Source organism: Liolophura sinensis, chromosome 8 (assembly GCF_032854445.1).
Source record: "Liolophura sinensis isolate JHLJ2023 chromosome 8, CUHK_Ljap_v2, whole genome shotgun sequence".
In the NCBI taxonomy this organism is placed as follows: Eukaryota; Metazoa; Mollusca; class Polyplacophora; order Chitonida; family Chitonidae; genus Liolophura; species Liolophura sinensis.
In genome coordinates, this window is record NC_088302.1 from 15,122,258 (window position 1) to 15,143,950 (window position 21,693).

The window sequence follows — 21,693 nt, forward strand, 5'->3', positions numbered from 1 at the left end:
TTTTATACAATAGGCAGTCAACAGCCTCTTATAGGGTCACTTTAATGGTTGAAGTTTGTTGGGGAGAACTTACCTTCCCTCAATCTCATCGCCATTTTTATAAGTGAAAATATTCCTGAGTATCTGTAAAAAATACATCTTTATTTTCTGCACTATTTTCAGATTCAGTAGAAGATGGTGAAAAGTTGGTTCAGACAGCGCTGGACAACTTTGGGAAAATTGGTATGTAATAGGACAGGTTTAAATAAAAAGATAGTTGTAGATATTAAAGTGTATTTTAAAAGAGACTCAGTCCACTCTAATTACAGTTACATAAACTTTAATTGTTTATCTGGCAGACATTGAGGCCCACACACACAGGCAATGGTGTTGAGGAATTCTGATTATGGAATCTCTTTTCTCAAATATCTTCTAATACAAAATCATCAAGAGTTATTTTGCAAGAAATGCATAAAAGAACTACGATGATTCCTTGAGTTTTAATCATGTGAAATACTATAAGATGAAAAAATTGAAGTTAGACACAAAAAAAAAATCTTAATTTTTAAAAGTATTCTTAGTTGATTTTTGAAAGTTTCTGACAGAAAATTGGTTAGGAAAGACCCTAATAAATGTATGATTAGTGAAGAACATGAAATCAATTTTTTTTTTATTGTTTTTCAGATATTGTGGTTAACAATGCTGGTATCCTTAGGGACAGATCTTTTGCCAGAATCAGTGATTTGGATTGGGGTGAGTCGTCACATACATCATTCAGCAGATTAATGGTCTGAAGACCTGGGATCAAACCTGCGTGGTGTCATACCAAAGACTTAAAAAATGGTACTTGCTGCTGCCTCTCTTGTCACTCAGTGCTGAGAGGTTAGAGCAAGGAAACATGACTGGTTGGCCCAGTGTGAGTACAATGTGACTGGGTGGGGTGTCCTGTCTGGTGTCTTTGGCATGATACTTCTGTAGTGGCAGCACTGTCTAGCCCTGCCACAAGAAGACAGAATGTACACACACCTATGACTCCTCCTTGTCATATACATACATAATTCACTGGGCACACTGAAGACTACCAGACTCTGTCGTTCATCACCAGGATCGTGTGATACCACGTCTCTTACAGACTTCAGAAGTGTGATTGGTGCCGCTTGGGACTTAACATTTTTGGACTTCATTGTCAGAAAGGAAGCACAAGAAACCTGCATTGCTTGGTGCTAAACAAAGAATAAAGTATTGGGGCCTCCGTAGCTCAGTTGTTTTAGCGCGCTAGCGCAGCGTAATGACCCAGGTGTCTCTCACCAATGCGGTCGCTGTGAGTTCAAGTTAAATTCCTCTCCGGCCATACGTGGAAAGATCTGCCAGCAACCTGCACTTGTTCGTGGGTTTCCCTCGGTCTCTGCCCAGTTTCCACCCACCATAATACTGGCCGCCGTCGTATAAGTGAAATATTCTTGAGTTTATTTATTCTTGAATAAATAAATAAATAAGAATAAAGTTACATTCATGGGCCGTAACAGCATACGTTTGAATAGTGTATATGTTTTGGGGCCCTGACAAAATACATTTGTATTGTACCACACAGGGTGAACTGAGTTGGAGGGGAGAGGGGAGTGATCTGTTCTAGACCTTAATAAGTTTGTTCCATGCTTGCTGCTCTGCTGTGTTAGCAGAAGGAGTAGTCCAGACTGAGCAGCCCAGTTTCAGCTTAGGTGTCATGTTAGGTGTCTTCATTGTGGTATAACAGTGTGGTAGTACATATATTTCAGCTCTGAGACTGGCTTGCTATAATGAAACACCAGTGTGATGCATTCCACATAAAGTTGACGGTGATATTTTGAGCTCTTGATAGTGATGAACTTTGAGGATATGTGATTTAAAGATGTGAAAGGAATTAGATTCCATTTAGAAACATGGTAACACAAGATGGTAGTGGATAAATTCTGACAATCTTTTTATTTGTCAGAATTTGTGAATATTTACATGATTCTAAATCATCTTTAGAAAGACTTCGGGTCGGTATTTTTTATTTTGAGCTCTTTGAGCAAAAATGATTGAAGGACATTTTGTAGATTATGACCTTGCAAGCTAGCAAACCAATTAACTTGTGAACTTGTTTAATTTTTCAAGCACTAACTTGCGCACAGAGTAATGTATGAAATCAACATAGCTTTTTTTAATGTCTGTGTATAGTTGTTAAATGTAGAAGCTTAATTTGTCATTCATTTTTAAATTATTCTTTTTCGATAATAATGACCTAAGGTTGTGCCCCAAAAAACTGCATTTTTAGAGGTGAACAGATGTCACATAGTATTATTTTTGGTGCTGAAACTTACTATTTTTCAGTGGCATGTCATCATACCACCCAAATAAATCTCAAAACACGTTTCTAAGATCAGTCAAGCCCTCAGAATCAAGCAAAATGTGCAAAGTTATCTTGGGTGAAATTTTAATTCATTTATTGTAGTTTTTTGTATTAAACAACATTAACTAATGAGTTTAGTAATGAACACCCAATTATCATAAATACATAATGGTTTTGTCGTTTTCAGACTTGATCCATCGTGTACATATGAGGGGATCATTTCTGGTTACCAGGGCGGCATGGCCTCATATGAAGAAACAGGGATACGGCAGGTTAGTCTGTCAAAGTTCAAATCTATCTGATGCTTATATATGATTAATATAGGTGGACAAATCGTTAGCATACGCCTCAAAGCCAGGTTCATCAGTTCATCAGACAGAAAAAAATGCCATGCATGGCAATGAGCACCGAGAGATTAGAACAATGCAACAGGACTGGTTGGCCTGGCGTCAGTATAATGTGAATGGGTGTTGTGTCACGTCTAGTGTCTTCAACATGATGCTTCAGTGGCGGCAGCATGGACCAGCCCTGCTACAAGAAGACACAGTATATTTGCACACACCTAATGACTAATGACACCTTGTTGCCATATGACTGAAAAAGTGTGATGTAAAACCTCAATCATACATACAACACATACAAATCCTTCTGCATTGAAAGCCAGAGGAATAGTTTTCTACAGGCTACCGGTGAGTGAGCCACTAGCTTACCAGTCATCTGCCTGTGGTTTGCTCGTAAAATGGTTATGGAGAACCGCTAGTTCTTTAGTCAACCTAACCACTAACTGCAACTGCGGCTGCAACAGCACTGAAGGGTAGTGATCTACTGAAAGTTGTGAGCTACATGTAGTACTAAACTAAATTATAGATATAAGGTGTCAGACATTTATTTATTTATTTATTTGATTGATGTTTTACACAGTACTCAAGAATATTTCACTGACGGGATGGTGGCCAGCATTATGGTAGGAGGAAACCAGGCAGAGCCATGGTGTAACCCACGACCATCCACAGATTGCTGGCAGACATTCCCACGTACGCCCGGAGGGGAATGTGTGGGACAGATTTTTATAAAGTTATAAATTATGGTTGAAAGTGAGGTTGTGTTGTATTATTTATTCATTTGATTGTTTTACACTGCACTGAAAAATACCATGTTATATTAAGTATCACTTATCCTTTGTTTGTAGAATCATTATGACCTCGTCTGCAAGTGGTCTCTATGGCAACTTTGGACAAGCAAATTACAGTGCAGGTGATAATTTTCTCACCTGTTTACAACATTTGTGCATGATTTTCAGCATTGTAACATTAATTAACACTACTCAAAACTTACTAATGTCATCCAATCGTTTGAAGTTTTAAATGACTACCCTACAGCTATTTCTGTTATTAAAATTTCTTATCTTATCTTAGAACTCTGTTTGAAGTTCATGGTTAACTGTTATTTTTGTCGTAAGGATTTTGATTGTTTTTGTAATTTGTTTATCTTATGAATGGTATGTTTGTTTGTAGCTAAACTAGGCCTGGTTGGTCTAAGCAACACCCTTGCGAAAGAAGGGGTTAAATATGACATCAAGTGTAACGCCATCGCTCCTATGGCTGGGTCACGTATGACCCAAACAATTCTACCAGAAGGTAAGGTCAACTTAAACATTCCCATGACTGGTGATTTTTATTCTACTTTTCATTTGGCCTTTGGGACGCCTTGTAAAGGGGACATTTTGACATCTTGCAATGGGGATATCCTGACATCTTGCATTGGGGACATCTGGCAATGGGGGCATCTTGCAATGGGGACATCTTGACATCTTGCTATGGGGATATATTGACATCTTGCAATGAGGGCATCTTGCAATAGGGACATCTTGACATCTTGCTATGGGGACATATTGACATCTTGCAATGGGGACATCTTAACATCTTGCAATGAGGACATTTTTACCTTTTCTAATGGGTACATCTTGACATCTTGTAATGGGGACATCCTGGCATGTTGCACTGGGGACATCTTGACACACATCTTGATTTTCTCGTCAGGGTGAATGTGTCTTCGTCTTCATGTGTGGTGAAATTCTAAAAAATAATTACCAGTTAGGTATACATGCACTTTATCTCACAATTGACAGATCTGATCATTTTTGAAGGACATTGCTTTATTTGTTTCATTTTTTACCGGATTTTACAGGTTTGACACTGATCAGTATGAAATTCTTATTGGGAGATAAATCAATGCCATAATCCACTAGTCTTCTTTTATAGTGGTACCTGGATAAAAAATTGAGGCCATAATCCACTAGTCTTCTTTTATAGTGGTACCTGGATAACAAATTGAGGCCATAATCCACTAGTCTTCTTTTATAGTGGTACCTGGATAACAAATTGATGCCATGATCCACTAGTCTTCTTTTATAGTGGTACCTGGATAAAAAATTGAGGCCATAATCCACTAGTCTTCTTTTATAGTGGTACCTGGATAAAAAATTGAGGCCATAATCCACTAGTCTTCTTTTATAGTGGTACCTGGATAACAAATTGAGGCCATAATCTACTAGTCTTCTTTTATAGTGGTACCTGGATAAAAAATTGAGGCCATAATCCACTAGTCTTCTTTTACAGTGGTACCTGGATAAAAAATTGAGGCCATAATCCACTAGTCTTCTTTTATAGTGGTACCTTGATAACAAATTGATGCCATAATCCACTAGTCTTCTTTTATAGTGGTACCTGGATAAAAAATTGAGGCCATAATCCACTAGTCTTCTTTTATAGTGGTACCTGGATAACAAATTGAGGCCATAATCCACTAGTCTTCTTTTATAGTGGTACCTGGATAACAAATTGATGCCATGATCCACTAGTCTTCTTTTATAGTGCTACCTGGATAAAAAATTGATGCCATAATCCGCTAGTCTTCTTTTATAGTGGTACCTGGATAACAAATTGAGGCCATAATCCACTAGTCTTCTTTTACAGTGGTACCTGGATAACAAATTGAGGCCATAATCCACTAGTCTTCTTTTATAGTGGTACCTGGATAACAAATTGATGCCATAATCCACTAGTCTTCTTTTATAGTGGTACCTGGATAACAAATTGATGCCATAATCTGCTACTCTTCTTTTATAGTACTACATGGTTAACAAATTGATGCCATAATCTACAAGTCTTCTTTTATAGTGGTACCTGGATAACAAATTGATGCCATGATCCACTAGTCTTCTTTTATAGTGGTACCTGGATAACAAATTGATGCCATGATCCACTAGTCTTCTTTTATAGTGGTACCCGGATAACAAATTGATGCCATAATCCACTAGTCTTCTTTTATAGTGGTACCTGGATAAAAAATTGAGGCCATAATCCACTAGTCTTCTTTTATAGTGGTACCTGGATAACAAATTGATGCCATAATCCACTAGTCTTCTTTTATAGTGGTACCCGGATAACAAATTGATGCCATAATCCACTAGTCTTCTTTTATAGTGGTACCTGGATAAAAAATTGAGGCCATAATCTACAAGTCTTCTTTTATAGTGGTACCAGGATAACAAATTGATGCTATAATCCACTAGTCTTCTTTTATAGTGGTACCTGGATAACAAATTGATGCTATAATCCACTAGTCTTCTTTTATAGTGGTACCTGAATAACAAATTGATGCCATAATCCACTAGTCTTCTTTTATAGTGGTACCTGGATAACAAATTGATGCCATGATCCACTAGTCTTCTTTTATAGTGGTACCTGGATAACAAATTGATGCCATGATCCACTAGTCTTCTTTTATAGTGGTACCTGGATAACAAATTGATGCTATAATCCACTAGTCTTCTTTTATAGTGGTACCCGGATAACAAATTGATGCCATAATCCACTAGTCTTCTTTTATAGTGGTACCTGGATAAAAAATTGATGCTATAATCCACTAGTCTTCTTTTATAGTGGTACCTGGATAACAAATTGATGCCATAATCCACTAGTCTTCTTTTATAGTGGTACCTGGATAACAAATTGAGGCCATAATCTACTAGTCTTCTTTTATAGTGCTACCTGGATAACAAATTGATGCCATAATCCACTAGTCTTCTTTTATAGTGCTACCTGGATAACAAATTGAGGCCATAATCCACTAGTCTTCTTTTATAGTGCTGCCTGGATAACAAATTGATGCTATAATCTACAAGTCTTCTTTTATAGTGGTACCTGAATAACAAATTGATGCCATAATCTGCTACTCTTCTTTTATAGTACTACATGGTTAACAAATTGAGGCCATAATCCACTAGTCTTCTTTTATAGTGGTACCTGGATAACAAATTGAGGCCATAATCTACAAGTCTTCTTTTATAGTGGTACCTGGATAACAAATTGAGGCCATAATCTACTAGTCTTCTTTTATAGTACTACCTGGATAACAAATTGATGCTATAATCGACAAGTCTTCTTTTATAGTGGTACCTGGATAACAAATTGATGCCATAATCCACTAGTCTTCTTTTATAGTGGTACCCGAATAACAAAATGATGACATAATCTACAAGTCTTCTTTTATAGTGGTACCTGGATAACAAATTGATGCCATAATCCACTAGTCTTCTTTTATAGTGGTACCTGGATAACAAATTGATGCCATAATCCACTAGTCTTCTTTTATAGTATCTTTTTCTATACCTGGATAACAACAGCGTGATCAACATTGTGATTATGTACACCATGCATTCATGTAGAGATTGAATTAAACAAATGTCAAGTTTTTAACTTTCCTGAGTATATTATTAAATGTGGTGAATAAGTGAAATTAAAGTCCTACTTAATACCCATTTTTAAATGTGATCATAATGTGTAGTTATCTCTTGAAGGCGCCCTACAACGTTTGGATCCCAAACATGTGGCCCCTGTTGTGTTGTACCTGTGTCATGAAGACTGCCCTGAAACCGGAGGCGTGTTTGAAACTGGCGCTGGATGGGTGTCGAAATGTGAGTGTGACATAGCAAAGCTTGATTGCTGGCTACCATTCTTTGACTGAACAGTACGTTGATTTACAACAAATTTTCTCCATGTACATGTAATACTGGATCCATTCAAAGGGTTCTGTTAAAAAGCTTATCAGGTGCAGTAACTCAGCATGGACTGTCCAGAGTTGCCTCCCCTAGTATGCATATGACGTGAACCTATCTTCTACATATTGACTCATCTGCTTTACATAAAAGTGACAATCAGTGTTTTTCAGGCATACAGTATGTGGATTTCTGTGATATTCAGGTAATATCTATATGTAACAGATATATTATTAGCTGTGAGGTGCAGATTTTTAAGTTGTTCTGTCTGTCTGTTTATCTGCTGGTCAATCGCATTGTTCACATCCTATCTTCTATCATGACTTCAAGTCTAGCTCATGTTGGTCTGCTCTTTGGTTGTACGTGGGAAGGGCTGCCAGCAACCTGCAGATAGTTATGAGTTTAGCCAGGATTCCTCCCCTGGCTGATGTGATATAAGGGAAAAGTTCTTGTGTATGGCGTAAAACACCAATCAAATCAATAAATAAACAAAGAAATGAAAAAAATGGAAAATATTCACAAGACACATACAAATTTTATGAAATTATAACACTCGGAAATTAAGTAGTTCAAATTACAGGGATATTCATTGCATACAAGTTTAGGTTCCAGTTAGATCTCATGCCAGATGTCAAAAAACATATCTGAGTTGTACAACACAGGTAACAGTAAGTTATCAGATATCTCTACTCGTCTTTTTAAACTGTATATAGACCCCTGTTTGGAGTTAAACATCAATCAAAGTTGTAATGTACATGTATGTATGTGTGTGTTTTCAGTGAGATGGCAGAGAACAAAGGGAACTGTGGTGAGACAGGATGATGCTATCATGACACCAGAACAAGGTAAAACCAACAGTCAAATTTTTTTCATCTAGTAGTTTAAACTAATTTTTAAATGCTTATGTTTACATCAGTTTTTAATGCCTAACTTCAGCTTGTATGACTGCTATATATTGATACTTTTCAATCCTGGCACTAGACAGGGAATTGGAGGATTGCTCTGCTCTCATTGTTTGTAGGGATTTGGTGATAGTATGTTGTGGAGAGTGCTTGTATGACTGCTATATGTTGATACTTTTCAATCCTGGCACTAGACAGGGAATTAGAGGATTGTTCTGCTATCATTGTTTGTAGGGATTTGATGATAGTATGTTGTCAAGGATGTGTGTATGACTGCATTATATTGATACTTTTTTTCGAATATAAACAGCGTGACTTCATACCTAGAATGTGTAGAAAATGAAGTGGGCTTTTTGATGTATATGTTTGATCTATGTTTCAGTGCGTGATAGCTGGTCAGAAATCACAGACTTCAGCGATGCTACTTATCCAAATTCTGGTGGAGGTAAAGAAGCTCACTGTGGCAGAGTATAAATAATAAAGCTTTGGTGATCAAATTGTAACTCTCTGTTACATTTGTTGAGATGTCTGTATAAACAGAGTCTTGAGTTGTCAGGCAGCTAACAACTCCAGAGCAAGGATTAAAGCCCCAAGGATTAAAGCCCCATTCTATTCGTGATAAACATAATATTTTTTCTAATCTGTTCACTTTCATTTGTACGTACACTTCTGAATGCTCTGGATAAAATCCCCACTCTGCCAAGATTTGCTTGATTGATTTCATGCACATATGATTGCTGTTTTCATTTCCAGTGCTATTAAACCATACACATTTATTGAAACGTTGTATTTTAATTCATATTTAAGTTGATCTGAGCACATGCCTCAGGTCTACATGTAATAGATATCAAGAAATTACTGTTATGTTTTTATTAGAAATTAGTATAAGTGTGCTAGTGTTTGAATTTCAGAATCAACAACTCAAGCTCTCGCAGCTGTGGAGGAAGCATTCCAAAACCAGTCATCTGTGCCAGCTCCCCCTGGTGGTGGTGGTGGTGGAAACAGTATAGTGAGTGTGCCCTCCTTTTAAAATCTCAAAATAGTGTCGCACCTACCCTGGTCATTATTACTGGGGAGTCTCTAATAACTCCACAACCCTCAACTCAGCTTTATAATAGACATAACAGTTTAAGGTACTCTATTAACCTATTGGCAAGGGTTCTAGTAAGGTGCTTAATGGAGACAGTAACTAAGGAATCAACAGACTCATAAACAACAGACAGTAGGAATTCAACTGAAGAGTTCTCCGTTTTATTACAACAAAATACAATAAACGGAAATGATTTAAATTCGACAAATTTAGTCCAAGGATTCAAATTGGTCTCATTAGGCCCTTATACCTCCCTGGCCAAAGTAAGGATCACCCATCATCTCGGAATAACAAGGTTGCTGTGGCTGAAGGGTAGGGCGCTCATCAACAGCAAAGAAACTGATTACACCAGGGTGAAATATATCACCATATTTGGTGGAATGTCCCATCCATGTTAAAATACAATTACCTCTCCGTTAAAGTCTCAGCTGTCTTTTCATCCTATTGTTGACTGATAGCATTTTGTACAGGAGCCCAGAGACTGTTTTACCGATATAGGGTAACTAGGTCACCTTTCAAAGGCTTCCAAAGATATGACGTAACCATCCTAATTATAGCTGCTGTAGTAGGGATTTCCACTTGGGTCAGTCCATCAACCACTAACCACCCAATTCGGTGGGGGTGACCAACACACAGGTTTAAATACGGGGAAGTCTGTATCCTTTGTTTGATTCAAGAATTATTCCACCAGCTGGATGCACTCGGGACTATAGTGTGATGAGTACTTTAAAACGTCCTTTCCAGGTGTTAAAACTGGATTTGGACCTAGAAACCCTCGTAATCACAGCTCTATGTTAGCCGTGAAATGTAGAAGGAGGAATCACCGGATTTGGCGGTGATGTAATGGGAGTGCCATTTCTGCAAACAAAATTAGCCATGTGCACAGCATATGTCTGCGTATCGATGTGACACCGATAACTACAGTAGTTTTAAGTAATGACTTACGGTAGGTTGATCAGCAGCACACAGCTGTTGTTGCGCCATGATTGGGAAATACTAATGATAATTTTGCTATGTTCGGAGAGAGAATTTTGAATAACCAACATATTTTATTTCGCGGACTCACTATTTATAGTACCCATCCGTGACCTGTGACCCCATAATTCAACCAATCACAACAACAGTATCAGTCACACACATTCTGCATGACGTCATTCCCTATGAAAACATGTACGCGCGTGAGGATTGACCCTGATGCTGATCTTCATCCGAACCAAGTTCTTTCACCGTAGTGAACGAAAATGGAAGAAATCTTGTGAAATAAACTCGCCTGATTGGTATCACATGACACCAACACTGACCCTTTCAGTCATATCAGTCAAAATCAGATATAGAAGGAGTAAGCCACGAACCTGAAGTGAAACTATAAATTGAGACTCTTCATCCTTCGTGTAAGAACAACAACAGCTAGTAGTTAAATAAGAAAGTTCCAGTCCAAGAATTTCAGGTAATCGAAATATATTTCAAGAACCATGAAAACAAAACATGTAACCATACCATGTCATTACAATAGATCCAAGCAAATGGGTGGTCTGAGTACAAACTGATGTGTTGGAAGACTGAAATGTATGTCATTTTTTGTTTTAATTTCATTTTTGTTTTACTCTTAGGTTACAATTATGTAGAAGGCTGGACAGAGTTTTCCATCAAAACCAAACACACTTTACAATATATTGTATATAGAGTGTTGAATGAATGGTCACATTCCAATACATAAGGATTTTGGTGACAAGAGTGACTGCGCGGGAAAGGTTTTTTTTTATATTTTTTTAATCGTCTGGCCTTATTTCATAATAGTGTAGTTACCATTAGTTGCATGTAAAGGAGTGGAACATTGTTATATGTCAGCTGAAGAACACCAGTATATAGTAGGCTGAAGATGGCTGTCAACAATTTTGATTGTTTTTGTCCTGTTAGCTGTGCATTGTGTGTATGACATTGTGATAAAAAAAAAGATAAAAAAAAAGACAAAAAACACTGTGCTAAGTTTATATTTGTAGAAGATCACATGACTGTGTCTTCTCTTGTCTGAAGTGTAATGAGAAGGAATGGACTGTTTTAGGAGAGAGCCATTGGTTACACTGCCCGCCCAACTGTCTTTACATACACAACTGATGATGCCATCCTGTACAACTTAGCAGGTAAGTAATGGGTTAAAGTGTGGCTGGTCTGCAGAGGTGTTACAGTAGATTTGTTAACATTGTCAGGGATCGTTCTGTCTTTGATGGTTAAAGCTCTGACTGACTGCGACGTTCCTGCAGGCCCATGAACAATAAGATTACGTATTCGTATCCAGCTCTGACAGCAAGTTTTAAGTAAGGAGGTTTGTGAGGTTCCTGTGAAAGATTGGTGGTTTAATTCAGACACTTTGATTTCCTCCAACTGTAAAAACCTGACCATCCTCAGGTAAATGAAAAAGTTTTACGCTGTACTCAGGAATATTTCACTTATACAATGGCAGCCAGCATTATGGTGGGAGGAAACCAGACAGAGCCTGGGGGAAACCCGCGCCCATCTGCAGGTTGCTGACAGACCTTCCCACATACGGCCGGGATTTAGTCTGTAAGCTAGAGAGGAACACCCCAGAGTGCAAGTTAAATTTATTCATTTATTTGATTGCCATACTCATGAATATTTCACCGACCACCAGTATAACATTATACCAACTTTGTCTTACAAACTCCTTGCAGTGCAAATTTCAGACACACTGCCAGACTTGTTGGCCATACATCCAAGCTCTGTCATACTTTCTTACTTTCAACATAACCATATCCACCCTTCTTGTTTGTTTCAGTTGGCATGTCCACCTCTGACCCAGATCACCTCAAGTTTCTGTTTGAGGGATCAGAAGATTTCCGGGTGATCCCGTCATTCTCTGTGATTCCTGCCGCGTCCTGTATACCTAACATTCTCTCTGGGGATATCCCAGGGCTTTCGATAGATCCCACAAAGGTATGAATAATTACCTGTAGCGTTTAAGCGACACCAAAATAAAAAAATGCAAAAATAAAATAAAAACAAATTTGAACAGTTTTTTGACATACCCTTGACCTGTATTCTGTCTGATATTTTTTTATGATTGTACTGTTTTTATCTAGTAAATAGTTTGCATTTTCCCCAAATCAGATAATTTTCAAGTTTTATTTTTATTCTTACACACTCTTACATCAATGAAAAAAGACTTATTCTGCCCATGGAACAACAGTTGATAATGGTGTGGCCTAACTTACAAGTACATGTATTTTCTGAAATGACAAAATTCCTGAGAATCTCCTTTGGACATTACAATCCATGTTAAGGTAAATGCTGACGGTGGTATCTCAAAAAGTGCTTTAATTGCTGAAGTTTTACTTTCATAGTCTCCTACAGATGAGCTCTTTGTTATTTTTGCTACCTAATTATTCTTTTTTTTCTTTCGGGTTGGCGATAAATTTCACATTGCATTATGAAGTAATATCTATAATGACATTGATGAGAATGTTGAACAATCATAGATCTGGGTTTGGGATTCCTTTAACTGTGTATATCTGTAATATTGAACACCAATGCACGTTCATGTATGCTTAGATTTTATTGTATATTTGTGACGTGTGGAAGTAATCTGTATAGTGTTGTCTATGTCAAGCGCTTTGAAGTCTCTTCAAAAATTTTCCAACCATGAGTACTAAATGAATAGATGTAACGTTAATGATATACCGTATGTATTTATCTTTGAACTCAAATTTGTCTGTGTATGAACATTGAAAACGGCGTTTGTTACCAACTCGCTGGGTACTTCATTGGTGGCAGCTCTTGTTACAAAAGGACACGCTATATGTACATATTCATCTCCGCCATATGACTGAAAAATTGATGTACAACTGAAAAAAGTCTGACGTAAAACTCAAAGAATGCATATACAGATAAACTATGATCTGACTTTTGTCACTTCTCAGGTCCTGCATGGAGAACAGTACATGGAAATCTACAAACCCATTTCACCCAGTGGTAAACTTATCTGCAAATTTACAGTGGCAGACATTTTGGATAAAGGCTCAGGAGCTGTCATTGTCCTAAATGGTACGCCGATTTTACATTGAATAAACAGATTCCTCTGTTATCTCTTTAGTAGGGGTTTACACATCAACAGTGTTATTGGGTGTTTTATGGGTGAGCCAACATCAAAAAATCCAAAAGTGGAACAAGAAATTAAAACATGAAATTCAAATAATTTTTCTTTGATCTTAATGTTTAGTAAGATTATTTGGTTATTCAAATTAGGCTTTCTGGTCATGTAAATATGTCTTTGACAGGAAGAATTTCTGGGACAGTCTACACAAACAGTTGTCAGTTTTATTTTTATTTCTATACCCTCCCTCAACATTGAAAAAAGATTAATTCTGCCTGTAAAAAAATAAACTCATAAACTGGTTAATGTGTTTCCCTGTGGAAACAAGTGTGGAAACAAATGTGGTTCCTTGTGAGACTGTAGACAGTGAAAGTGGCTGTGAGCATATTGAAAAAAAATTTATTTATTTGACTGTCATACTCAAGATTATTTAACCTGTTTACTTAGAGTTCAGCTTATGAGACTGAAATCCCAGAACTAAATGCTGAGTTTATCAAATTGACAGTATGTATTAGTCATTAAACTTTAGGAATGACAACAATCTTCCATAATTGCACAGATATTTTGATTTAAATCTCACAAATTGAGTATTGACTGTATAAAACAGATGTTTTACGCATTCAAATCAATATACATCTATCAAATGTAAAATACAGACAGAAATGTGATTGGTTTGTGTTACAGTTGACCTTGAGAGTGAGGAAGGAGAAAGGGTGGCGATGAATCAGTTTGCACTCTTCGTGGTTGGGGCAGGTAGATTTGGGGGTCACAGGAACACAGACAAGGCTTACGCCCCTGTGGACCCTCCGTCCCGCCCTCCAGACGCCACAGTGAGGGACAAGACAAGCATTGATCAAGCTGCTCTCTACAGGCTGACGGGCGATAGAAACCCACTTCACATTGACCCCAGTTTTGCTATTATGGGTGGTAAGACAGTATAGTGAGCCGTTTTATTTTTGAATCCAAATTTTTTGATATGTTAAACTAATTAAAGATATCTTGATTTCATTATTTAATGATATCATAAAATGGATTTATGATATGATCTATTCATTTCATGATATCAGAAATACTAACATTTCTTCATGTCTTGAATTCAATAATTGATATCATTAAATTATAAATGATATCTTGAATTCAATTGTTGATATCTTGAATTCTGTTGTTAATATCTTGAATTCATTTCACGATATCATGAAAGATGGTGAATCCATCCCAGACTTCTCTTTGTAGACTGCACATGCAACCTAACCAAAAACAGCGGACGTACATGCATACATAGCCCTAAAAAACTTTTTTGATAGTATTTTTTTTGCCTCCTGTCTTGAGAGTTAATTTTTACAGATTTTTCTGCACTTCCCAGTTTAACATTCTTATGCTTCAAAACTGTCTGCACCATGTTGCCAAAATATAGCATAAACTTAAGGTTTTATAGCAAAAAGATTTAGGAATCTTTTTTACTAGGAATTATAAAACGTTTATGTCCTTCTGTCCATCATATTTAATGATATCTTGCAATGAATTTGTGATATCATGAATTGAAATTGTGATATGTTGACTTGAATGTGTGATATCTGGAAATGAGAGAAGGTTTTGGAAATCATTGAAGACATCAAGAAACAGAGTACATCTACATTTGTTAATATCTTTAACTCTGTTCTTGATTTCTTTAATTCTTTTTCTAATATCTCTAAAGTATTTCATTATATCTTAAAAATGCACCAATATATCACTTAGTGATTTCAAAATATCAGAAATAATTCAAAGATATCAAGAATGAATTTATGATATCTTAAATCATTGTAAGATATCTTACATTTTTTTTACTGATATCATGAAATGATTTCAGAATAGCATAATTTTAAAATTATTTTAACATTTAAAATGTTTGGAATAAAAAGTGAAACGTCTTGCCATGAAACAGTGCGACAATATTGTCTAGAGAATCAATTCATTATTCTTCCTAATACATGGAGTAATAATTTAGATTGAAACGGCCATAACAAACCAGGATAAATTCATTTTTTCAAACTTTGCTTCATAAGTATAAAGATACTATGAGACACTGCCTAGATCAAACAAATGTTAAAATTTGTGAAACCAAACCAAATTAGAGTCAGGTCCCAAAAAGGCAGAAAATTTATTGACCGGTGTGTGCCAGAACAATTTACAAGGAAACAATGACTGTTGGTGACAGGTTTTTGGGAATATTCTTTTTTCCTGTGAACACTTTATCAAACTGTTGGCAGGATTTGACAAGCCAATTCTCCATGGGATGTGTACTTACGGATTTGCCACCAGAGCTGTACTCAAGCAGTTTGCCAATAACGATGTAACCTTAATCAAAGCCATAAAGGTACTGTGTATGTGTAGAAAACATGATGGATGATCTCTGAACAATTGCTCTCTGAATTAAGCAGTTGATGGTGACTTTAATTTAAACAAAATGTGGCTCTTTTATCTATAAGTATTTTTCATTGTGCTTGGGCATGCTGGGTGTGGTGTCATGTCCGGTGTCATTGAAATGGTGCCTTAATGAGGCAGCACTGTAAACACATGTAGTTAATAGTTCCATAGTCACATAGGAATGTGGGAACAGAAGTTAAGATGGAGATATCAGCTAAACATTGAAATTAATATTCAGTGATTGTATTTTACACTGAATGGTACATCAATCTGCATATCAGAAGATTTACTTTTTGTTCAAATTTCACTCATGTACATGCAAAATAAATATGGAACACTCCAGTATAAAATACCACAGCAGAGAGAGTGAAACCACAGCAGTGATGACAATGTGATGCATGTAGATGGCAAATTTTCATACATAAGCAGGAAAGTAGTCTGCTCTGAGTTTACCTCAATTTAGAGTTTTATTCTAATTGTTAACAATGCAAGTATTTAAAAACACTGCAAAGATGTTTGTAATTGAACACTGTACTCATTAATAAGAGTGTGAGATTAATTAGCTTTAGTTGTCATAAAATAATTAATAATTTGAAATAATCTGTTTGGTGAGATGCTGTTTAAGTTAAATGACGTGCAAAGTTTCAATAATTGTAAGTGTCAAAATTGTATTTTTCAGGCCAGAATGTCCAAAACTGTGTTACCGGGGCAAACTCTGCAAACTGACATGTGGAAAGAGGGCAGTAGAATTCATTTCCTGACCAAGGTTGGGTATTTGTTCTTTCATAACACATCATTGTTTTTTTTTTTTTTTTTTTGCTTTAAAATCTTTTTTAAAGTTTTAAAAACTGGATTTTATGTATGACAGGATATGTTTTACAAAGCTGTTGCAACAGCATGTCAAGTGTAGTTTCCATGGTGACATATCTTGTCACTATATGCTGTCATAAATGTTGCAACTGCTATGTAAAACAGCCCCCTGGTGACATGATGAAATTAGCACCTTGTTGGCTATAGTGTCCAGATACTTTGTGTCAGAATTCATTTTCCACTGATGCTTGGTGATGAAGCTTATGTTCAAATCAATCTGCTGCTGGCTTTTCTGTGACTCAACGACAGAAAGTTTGTTGTTTACTTAGCAAGGTTCATGATTCATAGAACTGGACTCTCAGTAAAATACAACTGTTCTAGGAATATAAAAGGCAGGAATATTAATCTCTATATTTAGTTAGTATTTTACACCGTACCAATACTCAGGAATCTTTCACTTAGATGATGCCAATCAGCAGAGCTGTTCCCTCATTCCCACTATGTAAATCGATGACCTCATTTCCAAATATTCCTGACCAACTATTGGAAATATGCATAAAATGGAAGTGGTATTTCATTTCTCATTTTTTGGGCACATCTTAGTTCACTTCCCTTAAAATCTTACTCTTCGTCTATAGTACCATTTCATGTATCTTTTAACGTAATAGTTTTTTTATGATGTTATTTGTTACCTGGCTTTGTATTTGTATCATTATATATCTAGGTTGTGGAGAATGGCAATGTGTGTTTATCAGGAGCATATGTGGACCTGACCAGAGCACCTGCCACTGTAACAACGACAACACAACCTACACAGGTACATGTATATATTTCCCCATTCTGTAAGACAACCCAGAAGCTAGAGGCCAATTGATCTCCTTAGTCAGTAACAGACGGAGTGGCTGAAATGTCCTGCTAATGGAATGGTGTAGGAAAATGCTCGGTTTTTAATCGCTTTCAGAGATGATGTTCATTGGAGTTATATAATTTTCAGCTTTCTAGATAGCGTGAGCATTTCTGTAGACCTTACGTGATGGTTTTTTTTTTTTTTTTCAAGCAGGGCTTAGCGGAGTTCTGGCAGAGTTGAAAACATGGCCTATTTCCCTATGCTTTAACATGGGGTGGCTAATTTGTTTTTGCTCTCAATATTGGGGAAAGTCTAACGTCACGTACATCTTTTAGCAGGAATATTTCATTTGTATGACGGCAGCCAGCATTATGGTGAGAGGAAAGCCAGGGGAGCCCGGGGGGAAAGACATGACCATCCGCAGGTTCTATACTGTGAATATGGATGGCACGATGCTTCAACACCATACTGTTGTTTACTTTGCGTGTTAGTTCAGGTAGCCAGGATTATGGTGAGAGGAAAGCCGGGGAGAGCCCGGGGGCCAACCCACGACCATCCGCAGGTTCTGTACTGTGAATATGGATGGCACGATGCTACAACACCATACTGTTGTTCACTTTGCGTGTTAGTTCAGGTAGCCAGGATTATGGTGAGAGGAAAGCCGGGGAGAGCCCGGGGGCCAACCCACGACCATCCGCAGGTTCTGTACTGTGAATATGGATGGCACGATGCTACAACACCATACTGTTGTTCACTTTGCGTGTTAGTTCAGGTAGCCAGGATTATGGTGAGAGGAAAGCCGGGGGAGCCCCGGGGGCCAACCCACGACCATCCACAGGTTCTGTACTGTGAATATGGATGGCACGATTCTACACCATTCCTTTGTTCACTTTGCGTGTTAGTTCAGGTAGCCAGGATTATGGTGAGAGGAAAGCCGGGGGAGCCCCGGGGGAAACACACGACCATCCGCAGGTTCCATACTGTGAATATGGATGGCATGATTCTACAACACCATACTGTTGTTCACTTTGCGTGTTAGTTCAGGTAGCCAGGATTATGGTGAGAGGAAAGCCGGGGAGAGCCCGGGGGCTGAGGTGCTCAGAATGTCAGCACAGTGACACAGGAGCCTCTCACCAATAAGGTCACTGCGAGTTCAAGTCCACCTCATGCGGGCCTCCTCTCTGGTCGTACTTGGGAGGATCTGTCAGCAACCTGTGAATGGTTCTAGCTAGAGCCTGTTTCCTCCCACCATAGTGTGGACCATCATCATATAAGTCAAATATGTTTGAGTATGGCATAAAACATGAATCAAATAAATAATAAATGAATGGACGTGTTCAACTTCTTTAAGGTTACCGGTATACAGCTTTTGAAGCCCTGAAAAGTGGCCATCATAACAAATGTCTTGTCTCCAATTAACATTGAAAAGGAGTATATTTCGCACTTTCATATGTGAAAAGGTTTAGGAATTAAGGCAGAGGTATACCTCTATCGAATAAATAACTTCACATAATGAAATGGCCTCTTCAGCCGGTACAGGTGCTTTTGACTTGAGCCTTATTCACAGTTGAAGAAGACAAGAGAACTCCAAAGTTTGATGATCAAGATAAAGCATCATCATCAAATATATTGATATCGAGGCAAAAATATCAAGGTCATCATACTTTTCTGATCAAGTACTTGCACCAAATACCATTCTGCTTAAAGGAATGCCTACCTTAGGTAGGCATCACTAAATAGATCACTTAAAACTATACATAAATATACTTTCATTTATTTTTATAGATTTTTGTGAAAAGAGTTTAAGGCGCTCAATTATTTGAATTCTGAGGTGGGGTTTATGGACTATACTATCAGAGGTTAGGAACTCTGACATCACAGGAAGTTTTTCCAACTCACAACACTGAATGTTGCGATAACTCTTTTTACCCATCAGTGAAAGATTACTGAAATAATGTTTCCAAACATTCCTCCCTTCTGGTGAACATCAGGAAATAAGGTGATTTGACATCAGAGTTCCTAGATATTGTCAGTATGGCTCATTCAGCCCACCATAGTTTTCAAATATTTAAATGCCTTTCAACACTCTTAGAAAAATCTGAAAAAATAAGTCAGAGTATTTTTATGCATAGTTTTCCGTTGCCTGTACTAAAGATGAGCATTACTTCATATTTTAGCTTTCTTTTACTTTAAGCTGACTCTAACATGCATTATTTGGATGTGTATCTCTTTGAAGAGCGTTTCCCTTGCCAGTGATGCAGTCTTTGCGGAGTTTTCCCGCCGTATAAAAGCCAGTCCAGCACTTGTGAAAAAGATCAACGCAGTTTACCTGTGGAATGTGACTAAAGATGGAAAGACCTGTGCACAGTGGAGTGAGTATACTGTGTACTGTTAGCAGATCTGGTTCAGGAAGCGCCTGAATAAAGCAATGTTTTTGCAACTGTTCAGAAACATTTCTCACTTCAATTTGCAACACCTGAAAATTAGCAGACATTGACAGTTGGGAACAGTACTGCTGTTACCAGTTACTGGAGCCATGGCTGTTGCCAGGTTCACAGCTGTATTCACCTGTGCCCAGTTACAAACCAACTATATGCTGCATGGAAACATTGAATTAAGGTCTATCTGATAAGCAGCTGAAAACTATACATACTAATGCTTTCCTGTGTTTCTTTTAGAATTTCGTAGGATACCGGTAGTTAAATGCAACAAATTTTCTAAATTTATGGTTTGCTTTAAGAACCGGTGTTTTCGTGAACCTGTGCCTGGGTATTCTGACAAGAAGATTTCCCAAGTCTTAAACAGAGTTTTTATATTGGAATAGCTCTTGTGACTTAAGGGTGAACTCTTCTTACTAAAATAAAAGTAAAAAATAAAATTTGCTTGTAGGTGAATACAAAGACAAAAAGATTGATGTTACACTGGCACTTAACTTACTCTCAGAGAAATTCAAATACAAAAGATTATGAAAATATTTCTCAGCATAGTCTTCAGTTGCCCATAAGATGAACCTTGGCACATTTTTTAGTTTTCTTGCTTACCGGGTAGTTACAAACCATAGAGGAGTACTGGTAATCAAAGATTTTTTCCTCAGAGATGTTCGTGAAAAATATTAGATGAAAAATACTCATATACTACCCTAATTGACCTCAAATTTTGCCAAGAAAAGTGCATTTTTAGAGGCAAATAAACGTCACAAAATATTATTTATGGTGCTGAAACTTAGTTTTCCAGTAGAATGTCATCCCATGTTCCAAGCAGTCCTCAAAACACCTTCTTAAAATAAAAAAAACTCTCAGAATTAGGAAATATGGGCAAGTTTGTTATGGACGAAATTTGTGGGCATTTAGGGTATGTATACAGTGTACAACAGTGATGTAATGGAGTGCAGTGTTTGCTGCAGGCAGTTGGTTTCTGATCAACTGACAGCTGGAGATATTGTTTTGCTCCACTTTTAAACCTTACTATCGTCATATAAGTGGAAAAGTATGGTGTTAAACAAATAAATACATCAACAAAAGAATGTTGTGGTTTTTAGCTGTAGACCTGAAGACAGGAAGCGGGTCTGTGTACAGAGGAGAGCCAAAACAGGGGAAAGCTGGGTGTACCCTGACGCTGGCAGATAGTGACCTGGTCGCCATGGTATCAGGAAAGCTTAATCCGCAGCAGGTAAACAAACTATTTTCCATTTGAATAACTTAACACTTTCCAAAACTGCCAGGCATTATACATACAGCTCAAGCTGGCTTTCTTTTGGTTGGCACATGGTATGGTCTTGCAGCAACCTGCGGATGGCCATGGGTTTTCCTTTGGCTCTGCCTGGCTCCTCCCACCACAGCACTGGCCGTCGTCATATAATAAATAACTTTCACAGTAATCTACAAGCTGAACTTGCCCACAAAATAGCTACACTGTCGCAGAAGCGAGGTTTAGCCATTATCATTCGACAGCCAGTTTCTAAATTGTGAATTTCTCAATTCTCAGTACTTGCATGAAATACTTTCTGAATTGTGAAAGGGTAAGACCTACAGTGGAGGGTTCCAGGGCTCTGTTCAGCTGGGTCATGCCCGATGCCCTAACATGTACAATCTTGGTACTGTCTGCTTTACTAAGGATTAATA

At 37.4% G+C, this 21,693-nt stretch overlaps 1 protein-coding gene across 1 annotated transcript in view; it reads left to right on the top strand.

The window, feature by feature from the left end:
* LOC135472330 (peroxisomal multifunctional enzyme type 2-like) overlaps positions 1–21,693 on the top strand; it is a 28,775-nt gene that overhangs the window by 6,300 nt on the left and 782 nt on the right. Inside the window, exons 4-21 of the mRNA XM_064751792.1 lie at positions 163–222; positions 664–732; positions 2,538–2,622; positions 3,540–3,604; positions 3,865–3,987; positions 7,212–7,328; positions 8,189–8,254; positions 8,694–8,756; positions 9,223–9,320; positions 11,464–11,542; positions 12,196–12,353; positions 13,337–13,460; positions 14,194–14,436; positions 15,759–15,865; positions 16,595–16,681; positions 17,450–17,542; positions 19,809–19,944; positions 21,111–21,241. Of these exons, the coding sequence (XP_064607862.1) occupies positions 163–222; positions 664–732; positions 2,538–2,622; positions 3,540–3,604; positions 3,865–3,987; positions 7,212–7,328; positions 8,189–8,254; positions 8,694–8,756; positions 9,223–9,320; positions 11,464–11,542; positions 12,196–12,353; positions 13,337–13,460; positions 14,194–14,436; positions 15,759–15,865; positions 16,595–16,681; positions 17,450–17,542; positions 19,809–19,944; positions 21,111–21,241 (1,904 nt within the window). The remainder of the gene's footprint in view (positions 1–162; positions 223–663; positions 733–2,537; positions 2,623–3,539; positions 3,605–3,864; positions 3,988–7,211; positions 7,329–8,188; positions 8,255–8,693; positions 8,757–9,222; positions 9,321–11,463; positions 11,543–12,195; positions 12,354–13,336; positions 13,461–14,193; positions 14,437–15,758; positions 15,866–16,594; positions 16,682–17,449; positions 17,543–19,808; positions 19,945–21,110; positions 21,242–21,693) is intronic.